This window comes from Notothenia rossii (assembly GCF_949606895.1).
Source record: "Notothenia rossii genome assembly, chromosome: 3".
Taxonomy (NCBI): Eukaryota; Metazoa; Chordata; class Actinopteri; order Perciformes; family Nototheniidae; genus Notothenia; species Notothenia rossii.
The window spans coordinates 15,717,030-15,732,784 of NC_136901.1; the positions used below are offsets into that span (position 1 = coordinate 15,717,030).

A 15,755-nucleotide genomic window follows, 5' to 3' on the forward strand; every position below is an offset into this window, starting at 1 on the left:
GTTCAAAGTGCAGTTTCAGTGCAAGTCAGTTGAAACGATCTTAAATTGGCGTGACGTTGAAGTCGTGCGACCCTGCTGCTGTACTGGCTTGTAGTTCGTCTATAGCATAACGTTAGCATTTCGCTTTTGGCGACTAGATTTATGATTCAAAAATTATAAAAGTAGGGTTGACATGTGGAGATTATCCAGCTGAACAAAACGTGGTGCCTCTCTTAAATGTGTGTCAACCACAGACCTTATTTCGAGCTATTTTCCAAAATCCTATGGGGAATTTGCATTGGTTTTTCGCGAAGGAACCGGAAGAAGTTTAGTTCCGGGTTTTACGACGCGTCACTGCGGTTCTCTATTAGGGTCATGCAGAGTGAGATGAGATCGCTGTCCCTTTTAAGAGAGAGAGAGAGAGAGAGAGAGAGGGGTGTGGCTTGTGCATTTGTGGATGGTAGAGCGACAGTGAGGGAACGTGTGTGTATGTTTCTGGAAGTGAAACGAGGAAGCAGAAAAACAGAGGTCTGTGATGTATTTTGTGAAACAGAAGAACAGCTAAATAAATGCAACGGCCTCCCAAGAAGAGCTCGCCTCTCTCCAGTCATTTAAGCTAAAGTGGGTTATTGAACCTGAAGCTTGTTGCTTCTGCCCTCCTCGACTACGGTCAGGGAGCCGACAGGAAAGTTCAACACACAGATGGCCAGATCGCCCCTTTGTAGCATATTATTTCGATGAGCAGATCGCCACCGGGCTTTCAACTAAATACACAGCAATGCAAAAACTGCGGCATTTGTACAGCTCCTTATGGGTAGGCCTACTGCAATTTGTGAAATGCTTTCCTCCGTGGTGAAACGATCAGATCAACGATCAAGAGGTAACCACTAGACGTCACTTAACTGAAAATGCAGAGGAAATGTTTGCCCAGATTTTTATTCCCTCACTTGCCCATGCTAACTTCTCAGTAAATGAGCTAGTTGATCATTTTAATTCTAAAATAACAAATGTCATGGATACCATCGCTCCCATTAAAATAAAGGAAGTATCTGGCAAGAAAATATCTCCATGGAGAAAAGCCATGACTGTGAGAACAGCACAAACTGAGTGCAGAAAAGTTGAACGCAGGTGGAGAAAAACAAATCTCCAGGTTCACTTGGAAATATATAAAGAGAAACTCTGCGTCTATAATCGGGAAATAAAAAAGCCACGAAAGTCTTTCTTCTCTGACATCATTACCAAAAATAAAAACAACTCACGTGTCTTGTTTGCTACCGTCAACAGACTAACAAACCCCCCAGTGTCGATAGCCTCAGAATTTCTATCCACCAGGGCCTGCAATGATTTTGCCTCCTTCTTCACTGACAAAATCATGAAAATTAGACAGGCAGTCAGTGCCTCTGCATCGGGTACAGCAAATGTACTGTCCCTGTGTTCACCTAAAGCCATTTCAGACACCATGTCACAATTCCGTCTGATAAATGCTAAAGACCTGGAAGACATTATCCAACACCTGAAATCCTCCTCCTGTAGCCTCGACATCACGATTTTCCTTAGCTGTTTTTCATTGCTTGGCCTCAGATATACTTCACATAGTAAAGAAGTCTCTTCAATCAGGTGTATTTCCACAGGCCCTGAAAACTGCAATAATTAAACCGCTCCTAAAAAAGCATAACTTAGACGCAACCGTAATGAATAATTAAAACTGCGGTCACAGAAGTGATAAAAAAAGATTGTATGTCCAAAACATCTTTTATCTGTTCCCTGGTCTTCAAGAAAAACCCAGCTGTTGGGAAATGGGCATGCGAGAGCCTGGATCATCCCAAACAGAAGGACACGACATCACGCGGTGTGTTCATTTACAAGGTAACATTTATGAATGTGTATTGTCATGGCCAAAATATATAAGGAAATATATGGTGTGGTAGTGATGGGACGAGCAACACTGGTGCGTCAGCACTGTGCCGAGAGCCCAAGAGTGAAACCCCGTATTGGTGCGTGTATTGCTTTAAGAACTAATCACGTGACCGATACAGGAAGTGTATCGGTTGAATTTGTTGCGCCAAAGTGTGTTTATAAGGTATAAAACTGCATCAACATGTCGTGGGTTTGTTGGATGGAGTTTTGCTGTTGCGTTATAATGGATCGTTCAAGGAAGTTTTCCCCAGTGTGGAATAATTTTGATCTTCTGACGCCAAACAAGGTAAATCTTTTTCTCCTTTGAGTACTGTTTACAGTTAGTTTTTCCATAATATACCATATGTTTTTTGGGTGGCGCATTGCATTCACTTTGTCGTCACAACATCACCTGTGATACATATAGTCAGTGAAATAGCCTTACAGTTGCTTTATTCATATTATCTTGTTATTACGAGATCCTGATAGATACCCTATGTCATTGTCATTTTTCTTTGACAAGTGAATGCAGTGCGCCACCTTAGTTTTTACTCTGTTCTGGTAAGTGGTTTGAATAGTTTTCTGATAAATTAAATTTTTATGTCATTGTAGGTGAAGTGTCGGCTCTGTTCTACGGAGCTATCTTACATCAATAAGAGCACTTCATTAATGCTGAGGCATTATAGAGCTCGGCATGGTGGCGATGAAGAATCAGCAGATACCCGTGAGAATACCCCAGGTATGTTGACATGTTCTCCTTATTCACTTTACAGCCCTGGTGGTCTAGTGGGTAAGATTCAGAGCTCACTCCCCAGTGACCTCGGTTCAATTCCCGATCAGGGAAGTTTTCCTCTATTGCATTTCTCTGCTAGATTAACATTTTTTGTAAAAAAAAAATAATACAGACCTTAAATAAGCTTTTAACGAAATATTTCCTTTTGGCTTGCAGTTCCTAAGCAAGCAGTGGATGAGGCAGTGGATGAGGCAGTGGTCAACATGATCATCAAAGACTGTCAGCCACTCAGCTTGGTTGAAAATGAGGGATTCAGGGAGCTCTTGAAGCTCATCATACCCTCGTATGTTCTACCAAGCAGGAAGGTATGTTTAAGAAAGGTTATTATTATGTTTTTGTACTATATAACTATATTTTGGTATAAGAATATTTGTATGGTTATTTTCAGACCATCAAGGATTTGGTGAGCCAGAGGTATGAGAAGGAAAAGGAGAAAACAAAAAAGGACCTCCAGAGCGCCGTTGCTGTTAGTTTAACAGCTGATATGTGGACATCCATGAATATGGAGGCATATCTAGCGGTTACTTGCCACTATGTGGACAAAGAAAGCCATGAACTCCATACGTCAGTCTTGGGAGTGCAGCATTTTCCTGAAAAACACACTGCTGAAAACATGGCCACAGTTAAAAAGAGCCTCATGGAGGAGTGGGGCACAGCTGCAAAGGTCAGGTGTCTTGTCACTGATGCAGCAGCAAACATGATTTCATGTGCTCGGATGCTGCAAATACGCCATACCATTTGTATAGCCCATACCATGAATTTAATGGTGAGGAAATCATGTGATCAGGTCGAAACACTTACAGAAATACGCAACAAAACACGACAAATAGTGACGTACTTTCGATCGAGCACTACTGCCAAAGAGAAGCTCACTCAAATACAGCAGCAGCTGGGAACACCGGTCCATAAATTAATCAATGAGGTGCCAACAAGATGGAACAGCACCTACCACATGTTTGAAAAAATGGCTGAGCAGAAGGAGGCAGTCTGGGTGTCACTGGCCTCATTAAAAAGGGACATCACTCCACTGACTACGGAAGACTGTGAAACCATTGAAGAGATGCTCAGGTTGCTTGCTCCTTTTGACCAAGCAACAACTGAACTGTCTGAGGAAAAAAGAGTCTCTGGGTCAAAGGTTATTCCCATGCTGAAAATGGTCCACGTTGAGCTTCACCGTCAAGCGTCAACGGTGAGAAAAACAGCTGCTAAACAGCTTGCAGAAAATCTGAGAAAGCGGCTAACAGAATGCATCTCTAGCATGGAATCACTCAGTGTGATGACACTGGCAACACTTTTGGATCCTAGGTTCAAAACAATTGGATTCGTCAGCTCACTGAAGGCAACTGAAGCTGTCAAAAGACTGAAGTTGGAGTGTGCTGACCAAATGAGGAGCCAAGAGCCTGACCCAGCAGAAGAAGGGCCTAGCTCTTCACATGGATCAGAACCCAGTTCAGGTATGAAAACACATTTCTTTCTGTTTATTTGTATATTTATGTGGCACTTTGTCATGTGATAATATACTTGTGATTATTATTATTATATTTTTTTTTAGGGCACAATCTCTGGGAAACATTTGACATGGAGGTTGAGGAGAACAAGAGGACCTCTAATGCCACAGCTGATTCGATACTAGAAGTCCAACGCTACCTGGCAGAAAGCAACTTACCCAGAAAAAAAGACCCATTGCAATATTGGAAGAGCAACAAAAGAGCGTATCCACACCTTCATGAACTTGCACTGAAATGTCTCTGCTCACCATGTTCATCTGTGCGGTGTGAGAGAGTATTTTCTAAGGCGGGGGAACTGGTATCAAAGAGGAGAAATCGCCTTGGAGCAAAGACACTACAAAAGCTGTTGCTCCTCAATAAAAATGCATAAACAAATCACTTCTTTTCTCAAGTATTTTATTTCATATGATTGAACAGTTAAGTTAACAAAATTGTGTACATAAGTCACAAATTGTAACTCTGAATTGTAACTCAAATTTGCTAAATGTTACATACCAACTCAGTTTAGCATTTACACAAACAAGGAATTTCTTTACCTGCAATGATTTTCTAACAACTGCAGGGGGCACTATTGGGTGACCGGCGCAGTATCAATACAGTGCCGACACAGTTTGTATAGTGTGTCAATACACTCCTTGAGGTATCATTATCCCATCACTATGGTGTGGTGCAAGGTGTATGAATGCCAAACTAAGATGAAGGAAAACAAAAGCATAAATCCGGTAGCTGCTCTCCAAAACAGATCCTCCAGCAGAGAGCGCGAACGAGACTCTGGCTCGGGCCTTTCAGTCCTCAGGTACCGGCAGCCAGGTGCCCTCAATCAGTGCTGATAGGGAGGAAGGGAGATCATTAAAGGGCCATACACACACAACAGGAGAGAGTAAAGCAGGGGTCGTCACATATATATATATATATATATTAGGGCCGGGACTCGATTAAAAAAATTAATCTAATTAATTAGAGGCTTTGTAATTAATTAATCGAAATGAATCGCATTTTTAATCACATATAAATATTTGACCTGAGAACAGTGAGAAGCAATTTTTTTCACATGGATTTTAGTATACCATTGAATAATGACTGAATACATAAGCTTAAAGAGCCTGTGACACGAACCCAACAACTGTTGTGCAATGAAATAGTGGGCTACTAGTAATCTCGAACCGTCAGTTTAAAAAAGAAAAAGCGATACCGTTCCGATAAATATCAATAATTTTGAACACCGCGGGAAAATTCCTTCGACTCATTTTGAGGTTTTGGGGGAAGCCGGAAGTGACGTCAATGCGGGAACGCTTCAGTGTGCGGCGAGAGAGCCAAACACTCAATAATGTACAGCCTGATGCTGTGTCTGTCTCCACAGACCCCTACTGGCAGGAACCAGCAGACAAGTGAACCTTGTTCCACACAAACAGCTTCATCACCATGGATTCACTGTAACAAACGGAAATAGAAGCTAAATGAAATAAAAAGGCAGATTTTAATATCATGACATGCATGTAAGTACTGTGCTGTCATATGTTTTATTGATGCAACCTGTTTACGGTATTTTTCCCCTTAGTTATTCGTGTTGCTTTTTTCTTATTACTGGTTTCCATGATTAATTGATTTCAATCAGTGATTTATCAAGTGTGTCAGTTACAAAAGCCCATATTTTCTTTAAAGGTAAATATTCAAATCATGCATATATGTATAATGTTTTAAATGAGTCATGCAACATTTAGATTAAAATGATTCTTCTCTCTGTCGCTCGCAGCTCCAAGCCTCCCCAAGACATTCATTTATTTAAAAGTTCCAACTTTTTTTTTTTTGCCCTCACAAAGGGACTTATAAACACAAATTATATAGACAATAATACAAAAAGAAAAAATATAGGGAATCCCTTTCCCATGCCACCCCGTCCCTCCCCCTTCCCACCCATCTTGCCATTTCACAGAAAATCCTACCTGATGTTTGTTAGCAATAGTCTGAGTTCATCTATTATTTATATTATAGCATAACAATTTATCCTCGTCAAATACATTCATACCTTTTTTTCCACATAACATTTAATCTGTTTAAACTGAATTGAGATTGACTCCTAATAATCTACATTGTTTTATAATTGCACCAAGGTGTGCGTATATGTACAATCATCATTTACATCAGGGGTGTCAAACTCAATTTCATCACGGGCAACATCAGCATTATGGTCGCACTCAAAGGGCCGGTTGTAACTTTAAGACTATATAAAATAATGTATTATATTACATTATTGCCTCTGCATTGGATTATTATCGGATAGAGTAATACACTTGTTAATTAACTACGTCTGAAAGCAGAAGTCTAGGGCAAATAATTGCAAGTGTCTTCAGTGAGAATGTCACAATATGATTTTAAAAGAAAAGCCACATTCTGAAAAAAAAGAAAAAGAGAAGTGACTTGTTATAAAAAAAAAGTAACATTTTGAATAAAAAAAATTCAAATTCTGAGAAAAAGTCAAATTTGAGATGCATTGTGGGACATGTAGTTTATGGGCAACGTGCTTCTGTAAAGTAGCATGTAACCGTATAATAAACATATAATATTTTTTGCAAGCTCTTGTGGGGCCACAGAAAAGGAAGTCGCGGGCCGGATTTGGCCCCCGGGCCTTGAGTTTGACACCCCTGATTTACATGAATGATATTACCAGACCAGCAGCTCTTTGAATAGCCTCTAATGTTTCCCCCTTAGCCTTATTAGCAGAAGCGATTGACAGCTCTGAGATGAGTAGGTCATGGAAGGATGATATCCATTGCTTAATAAATAAATGTGGGGGTTTCCATCGTATTACAATTATTTGTTTGGTTGCTGTTAGACCAGCGAAAAGTACCCTTTTCTGATGGTTCTGGGTCAAGAGAAGAATCATCATTCAACAATACAATACTTGGGAGACAGGGTATGTGAACTCCAATAATCACAGATACAATGTCAAAAATCAGTTTCCAGAACGTTCTTACTGCAGTACATTCATAAACCATGTGTACATATGTGCCAATAGTCTTTTGGTTACAGAGAAGGCATATGGGGCTTGGAGTCATCCTTAATTGACAGCATTTTGGATTGCTTTTTTTCCAATATGTAGTAACAGGTTATGAAGAATTGGTATGTTACTATGCCAATCTACAGACGAATTGCACAATTTCTCTACATGTTTCCACACTTTCACAGCCAATAATTGGTCCAAATGTTTGCATACAGCCATATGGCGACATGGTAGAAAATAAGACATCACCAAGTTTAAGGGGATAGACTATACTTCTTTCAATTTTAATCCAAGGTACATTGGTGCTTTCATCAATCCAGTTTTTCAAGGCTCGAAGCGTAAAGGAATAACAATAAAGCTCCAAATTTGGAACATTAAGGCCTGCACTGTTTTTGTCATATTGTAGAACTTTGTATCTGATTCTTGGGTATTGGTTTTTCCAAATATATTTTTGAAATTCTGAAGTTTCTCCAAAAAACCGTCTGGTGGAGATAAAAGTAACATACTAGCTAAGAAATTGACTCTTGGTGGAATATTCATCTTTATGTTTGAAATTCGTCCTGCTAAAGAAATTGTTATATTAATCCACTTTTTTAGGTGATCTTTAATTGTTGTATACATTCTTTTGTAGTTCTTTACTACTATTGTGTCTAATGAGGCATATCTATCGATTCCCAAATACTTAAAGTGTTGGACGATCTGCAATTCTGTATTTAGGTTTAGTTCAACCAAGGCACTATTGAGGGGTAAAAGACATGATTTATTCAAATTGATCTTGTAACCAGATATTGAACTAAATTGGGTAAAGATATTTAACAGCTTAGGAAGCGTAGTTGGTACCTCGTCCAAGTACAGCAGTAGATCATCCGCATATAACGAAATGTTGTGGTCTGTCTCTTTTACAACGTTTGCTCCTGTAATTCAATGCAATCCCTCCCCGTCGAGGCAAGCACTGTAATTCTCTCCGGTAGTCCACCAGCAGATGACAAACACCCACCTCTCCGCCTCTTCCAAGGAACGAGGGGACCGTGCGGCAGTTTCAGTTTTTTTTTCACCGATCAACATGTCCGTTAAAGTTTAAATCTTCCGGACAAAATTAGAAATGTGCCGGTCAAAGTTCTTCTTAGTTATTTATTGAGCTTTAAAACAAATGAATAATGACTCCATATAATCATATATAAGAATAAAGCCCGGAGGATGGAGATCTCTTTTTCTCCCCCTCTTCTGACAGGGGCGCCTTTCATAACACCAAAGGACACCTTACAGAGCATAGGGGCAATATAGGGAACAATTAAAACAGCGCTAAACGCTTTCAGTATTCAGGATTCTTCATCATAATTCTTCTTCATCATATAGCTGTGCCTTCGTGCTTTCAGCATTCAGGAGGATATCAGAGATGAGTGAGCAGGAGAGATGAGTAAGCAGGAGAGATGCCTTCGCTGCCATGCATCAGGACTGAGTGAGCCGAAAAGGGCTTTTGCACTCATGTATATATAGGTGTGGGAGGAGTTTATTTGTCTGAGTTTGTGAAGCTACCGTATGTTCCCGTAAGCAGGTAAATTGCCATGTATTTTCTTAATCCTATGTTGGACCTTTGTAACTCCAATAAAATGTTAATTCCAAATTGTTATGTTGTCTCCTTATTTATTTACAATTCACGTGTTCTCTGAATTCATTTTAAGTGGGCTGCCATTTTAGTTTTAATGCATGAGGAGGAGTAAGCACGTGGGCGTCCATTTTAGGTTACGACCTGGAAAGGGTTTGACGATTAGGATTCTAATTATAGTGAGGGGGAGAGAGTATCAGGCAGTGAATTATAAGGGAACACCAGAGAGAGAGAACCTGCCGCAGAAATGAGAACATGGGGCACTCGCTGAGTCAGGGAAGAAAGGGTTTGAATCCTGCTGCCAAGACGGCTACAGGACTGAATGCACTGGCCATCCTTGCTCTCCACCGAGGCAGATCCAACTCCCACCTTAGACCCCAAGAAAATTGAAATGAAGTTGAGTGATAGCCATCATAGTAGTGTTTTTACTATCACTCACATATAACAATTCTGATACACATCTTCAGTAGTAATCCCAGGAGTCTAAATGTTTCGGCTTATTATAACTAAACAATCTCCCCCCAGGATAGCCCTGCAAGGTGATCAAATCCAAGCAGTGTGTATTTTAGGAACATGTAGCTGTGTGTGAGTTTTCAGCATTCAGGAGGATATGCAGCTATACGCCTGAGCAAGAGCGATGCATTCGCTGCGCTGCATCAGGAGAGAGTGAGCCAGGAAGGGCTTCCACACGATGTTTATATAGAGGTGTAGGAGGGGCTTATTTCCCATGTAACTTTCGTGAAACCTCCGTATGTCACGGTGAGCAGGTGAGTATCCATCGATTTTCTTAATCCTGTTTTTGACCTTTGTGACCCCAATAAAATGTTCATTCCAAATTGTTATGTTGTCTCTGTATTTATTTACAATTCACGTGTTCTCTAAAGTGGGCCTCCATTCATTGCCAAGGATGAAGAAGTGACACGATTTGTGGACTATATCCACAGGACAACCAAACATGTAAAATGACAGACTATAATAATTATAATCATAAATATATATGGGAGAGTGGGGTCATTTGTGCCAAGGGGCAAGTATTGCCACCCCTGTTATCTAGAAAACCAGAGAAGAAGTTGGTCATGTGACCACATATTTTTGAAGAGGCATCCATTTCAATCATCCTACAAAGAAGGGAGACACATGGCTTGAGAGGTAAGCACATTTAAGTAAAAAAAAAAAATGTTTGCCCTCCAAAGTAACATTTCTATTATCAAGGTTTTTTGATTGCTGTGTTTGAACAATTTTACTGAGAACTTATGGCAAAAAATGATTTTATCTCTCATCAAAGATGGCAGAAAACATGCATTATTGTACTCTGCATGGGAGTTTGACAGGCTATTACTCAAAAAGTACACGATAAAAGTACTTGATTGTACTTGTGGTGGTAGTTCAAATAGTACTGAGTCCAACAGTACATCTTTCACTGAGAACTTATGGCAAAAAATGATTTTATCTCTCATCAAAGATGGCAGAAAAATGCATTATTGTACTCTGCATGGGAGTTTGACAGGGTATTACTCAAAAAGTACACGATAAAAGTACTTGACTGTACTTATGGTGGTAGTCCTAGTAGCACACTATCCAGCAGTACCACTTTCACTGAGAACTTATGGCAAACAATTATTTTATCTCTCATCAAAGATGGCAGAAAACATGCACTCTGCATGGGAGTTTGACAGGGTATTACTCAAAAAGTACACGATAAAAGTACTTGATTATACTTGTGGTGGTAGTTCAAATAGTACTGAGTCCAACAGTACATCTTTCACTGAGAACTTATGGCAAAAAATGATTTTATATCTCATCAAAGATGGCAGAAAACATGCATTATTGTACTCTGGAGGGGAGTTTGACAGGGTATTACTCAAAAAGTACACGATAAAAGTATTTGATTGTACTTGTGGTGGTAGTTCTAGAAGCACTCTATCCAGCAGTACCACTTTCACTGAGAACTTATGGCAAAAAAGTATTTTATCTCTCATCAAAGATGGCAGAAAACATGCACTCTGCATGGGAGTTTGACAGGGTATTACTCAAAAGGTACACAATAAAAGTACTTGATTGTACTTGTGGTAGTAGTTCTAGAAGCACTCTATCCAGCAGTACCACTTTCACTGAGAACCTATGGCAAAAAATGATTTTTATCTCTCATCAAAGATGGCAGAAAACATGCATTATTGTACTCTGGAGGGGAGTTTGACAGGGTATTACTCAAAAAGTACACGATAAAAGGACTTGATTGTACTTGTGGTGGTAGTTCAAATAGTACTGAGTCCAACAGTACATCTTTCACTGAGAACTTATGGCAAAAAATGATTTTTTCTCTCATCAAAGATGGCAGAAAAAATGCACTCTGCATGGGAGTTTGACAGGGTATTACTCAAAAAGTACACGATAAAAGGACTTGATTGTACTTGTGGTGGTAGTTCAAATAGTACTGAGTCCAACAGTACATCTTTCACTGAGAACTTATGGCAAAAAATGATTTTATCTCTCATCAAAGATGGCAGAAAACATGCATTATTGTACTCTGGAGGGGAGTTTGACAGGGGATTACTCAAAAAGTACACGATAAAAGTATTCGATTGTACTTGTGGTTGTAGTTCTAGAAGCACTCTATCCAGCAGTACCACTTTCACTGAGAACTTATGGCAAGCAATTATTTTATCTCTCATCAAAGTTGGCAGAAAACATGCATTATTGTACTCTGGAGGGGAGTTTGACAGGGTATTACTCAAAAAGTACACGATAAAAGGACTTGATTGTACTTGTGGTGGTAGTTCAAATAGTACTGAGTACAACAGTACATCTTTCACTGAGAACTTATGGCAAAAAATGATTTTATCTCTCATCAAAGATGGCAGAAAACATGCATTATTGTACTCTGGAGGGGAGTTTGACAGGGTATTACTCAAAAAGTACACGATAAAAGTATTTGATTGTACTTGTGGTGGTAGTTCTAGAAGCACTCTATCCAGCAGTACCACTTTCACTGAGAACTTATGGCAAAAAAGTATTTTATCTCTCATCAAAGATGGCAGAAAACATGCACTCTGCATGGGAGTTTGACAGGGTATTACTCAAAAGGTACACAATAAAAGTACTTGATTGTACTTGTGGTAGTAGTTCTAGAAGCACTCTATCCAGCAGTACCACTTTCACTGAGAACCTATGGCAAAAAATGATTTTTATCTCTCATCAAAGATGGCAGAAAACATGCATTATTGTACTCTGGAGGGGAGTTTGACAGGGGATTACTCAAAAAGTACACGATAAAAGGACTTGATTGTACTTGTGGTGGTAGTTCAAATAGTACTGAGTCCAACAGTACATCTTTCACTGAGAACTTATGGCAAAAAATGATTTTATCTCTCATCAAAGATGGCAGAAAAAATGCACTCTGCATGGGAGTTTGACAGGGTATTACTCAAAAAGTACACGATAAAAGGACTTGATTGTACTTGTGGTGGTAGTTCAAATAGTACTGAGTCCAACAGTACATCTTTCACTGAGAACTTATGGCAAAAAATGATTTTATCTCTCATCAAAGATGGCAGAAAACATGCATTATTGTACTCTGGAGGGGAGTTTGACAGGGTATTACTCAAAAAGTACACGATAAAAGGACTTGATTGTACTTGTGGTGGTAGTTCAAATAGTACTGAGTACAACAGTACATCTTTCACTGAGAACTTATGGCAAAAAATGATTTTATCTCTCATCAAAGATGGCAGAAAACATGCATTATTGTACTCTGGAGGGGAGTTTGACAGGGTATTACTCAAAAAGTACACGATAAAAGTACTTGATTATACTTGTGGTGGTAGTTCAAATAGTACTGAGTCCAACAGTACATCTTTCACTGAGAACTTATGGCAAAAAATGATTTTATATCTCATCAAAGATGGCAGAAAACATGCATTATTGTACTCTGGAGGGGAGTTTGACAGGGGATTACTCAAAAAGTACAAGATAAAAGTACTTGATTGTACTTGTGGTGGTAGTTCTAGAAGCACTCTATCCAGCAGTACCACTTTCACTGAGAACTTATGGCAAAAAAGTATTTTATCTCTCATCAAAGATGGCAGAAAACATGCATTATTGTACTCTGGAGGGGAGTTTGACAGGGTATTACTCAAAAAGTACACGATAAAAAGGACTTGATTGTACTTGTGGTGGTAGTTCAAATAGTACTGAGTCCAACAGTACATCTTTCACTGAGAACTTATGGCAAAAAATGATTTTATCTCTCATCAAAGATGGCAGAAAACATGCACTCTGCATGGGAGTTTGACAGGGAATTACTCAAAAAGTACACGATAAAAGTACTTGATTGTACTTGTGGTTGTAGTTCTAGAAGCACTCTATCCAGCAGTACCACTTTCACTGAGAACTTATGGCAAAAAATGATTTTATCTCTCATCAAAGATGGCAGAAAACATGCATTATTGTACTCTGGAGGGGAGTTTGACAGGGGATTACTCAAAAAGTACACGATAAAAGTATTTGATTGTACTTGTGGTGGTAGTTCTAGAAGCACTCTATCCAGCAGTACCACTTTCACTGAGAACTTATGGCAAACAATTATTTTATCTCTCATCAAAGATGGCAGAAAACATGCATTATTGTACTCTGGAGGGGAGTTTGACAGGGTATTACTCAAAAAGTACACGATAAAAGGACTTGATTGTACTTGTGGTGGTAGTTCAAATAGTACTGAGTACAACAGTACATCTTTCACTGAGAACTTTTGGCAAAAACTGATTTTATCTCTCATCAAAGATGGCAGAAAACATGCATTATTGTACTCTGGAGGGGAGTTTGACAGGGTATTACTCAAAAAGTACACGATAAAAGTATTTGATTGTACTTGTGGTGGTAGTTCTAGAAGCACTCTATCCAGCAGTACCACTTTCACTGAGAACTTATGGCAAAAAAGTATTTTATCTCTCATCAAAGATGGCAGAAAACATGCACTCTGCATGGGAGTTTGACAGGGTATTACTCAAAAGGTACACGATAAAAGGACTTGATTGTACTTGTGGTGGTAGTTCTAGAAGCACTCTATCCAGCAGTACCACTTTCACTGAGAACTTATGTCAAAAAATGATTTTTATCTCTCATCAAAGATGGCAGAAAACATGCATTATTGTACTCTGGAGGGGAGTTTGACAGGGTATTACTCAAAAAGTACACGATAAAAGGACTTGATTGTACTTGTGGTGGTAGTTCTAGAAGCACTCTATCCAGCAGTACCACTTTCACTGAGAACTTATGGCAAAAAATGATTTTTATCTCTCATCAAAGATGGCAGAAAACATGCATTATTGTACTCTGGAGGGGAGTTTGACAGGGGATTACTCAAAAAGTACACGATAAAAGTATTCGATTGTACTTGTGGTTGTAGTTCTAGAAGCACTCTATCCAGCAGTACCACTTTCACTGAGAACTTATGGCAAGCAATTATTTTATCTCTCATCAAAGTTGGCAGAAAACATGCATTATTGTACTCTGGAGGGGAGTTTGACAGGGGATTACTCAAAAAGTACACGATAAAAGGACTTGATTGTACTTGTGGTGGTAGTTCAAATAGTACTGAGTCCAACAGTACATCTTTCACTGAGAACTTATGGCAAAAAATGATTTTATCTCTCATCAAAGATGGCAGAAAACATGCACTCTGCATGGGAGTTTGACAGGGTATTACTCAAAAAGTACACAATAAAAGGACTTGATTGTACTTGTGGTGGTAGTTCAAATAGTACTGAGTCCAACAGTACATCTTTCACTGAGAACTTATGGCAAAAAATGATTTTATCTCTCATCAAAGATGGCATAAAACATGCATTATTGTACTCTGGAGGGGAGTTTGACAGGGGATTACTCAAAAAGTACACGATAAAAATACTTGATTGTACTTGTGGTGGTAGTCCTAGTAGCACTCTATCCAGCAGTACCACTTTCACTGAGAACTTATGGCAAAAAATGATTTTATCTCTCATCAAAGATGGCAGAAAACATGCACTTTGCATGGGAGTTTGACAGGGAATTACTCAAAAAGTACACGATAAAAGTACTTGATTGTACTTGTGGTTGTAGTTCTAGAAGCACTCTATCCAGCAGTACCACTTTCACTGAGAACTTATGGCAAAAAATGATTTTATCTCTCATCAAAGATGGCAGAAAACATGCATTATTGTACTCTGGAGGGGAGTTTGACAGGGGATTACTCAAAAAGTACACGATAAAAGTATTTGATTGTACTTGTGGTGGTAGTTCTAGAAGCACTCTATCCAGCAGTACCACTTTCACTGAGAACTTATGGCAAACAATTATTTTATCTCTCATCAAAGATGGCAGAAAACATGCATTATTGTACTCTGGAGGGGAGTTTGACAGGGTATTACTCAAAAAGTACACGATAAAAGGACTTGATTGTACTTGTGGTGGTAGTTCAAATAGTACTGATTACAACAGTACATCTTTCACTGAGAACTTATGGCAAAAAATGATTTTATCTCTCATCAAAGATGGCAGAAAACATGCATTATTGTACTCTGGAGGGGAGTTTGACAGGGTATTACTCAAAAAGTACAAGATAAAAGTATTTGATTGTACTTGTGGTGGTAGTTCTAGAAGCACTCTATCCAGCAGTACCACTTTCACTGAGAACTTATGGCAAACAATTATTTTATCTCTCATCAAAGATGGCAGAAAACATGCATTATTGTACTCTGGAGGGGAGTTTGACAGGGTATTACTCAAAAAGTACACGATAAAAGGACTTGATTGTACTTGTGGTGGTAGTTCAAATAGTACTGAGTACAACAGTACATCTTTCACTGAGAACTTATGGCAAAAAATGATTTTATCTCTCATCAAAGATGGCAGAAAACATGCATTATTGTACTCTGGAGGGGAGTTTGACAGGGTATTACTCAAAAAGTACACGATAAAAGTATTTGATTGTACTTG

General features: G+C 39.0%; 1 protein-coding gene across 1 annotated transcript; it reads left to right on the plus strand.

The window, feature by feature from the left end:
* Positions 1–2,071: 2,071 nt before the first annotated feature.
* LOC307032826 (zinc finger BED domain-containing protein 4-like) lies at positions 2,072–5,568 on the plus strand (the record flags this gene model as incomplete). The annotated part of the gene is made up of 7 exons (XM_079671103.1): positions 2,072–2,182; positions 2,488–2,614; positions 2,825–2,973; positions 3,057–4,122; positions 4,221–4,380; positions 4,919–4,986; positions 5,537–5,568. Exons 1-7 carry the CDS (start codon positions 2,078–2,080, stop codon positions 5,566–5,568), a joined length of 1,707 nt encoding a protein of 568 aa, XP_079527229.1. The 5' UTR covers positions 2,072–2,077.
* Positions 5,569–15,755: the final 10,187 nt, after the last annotated feature.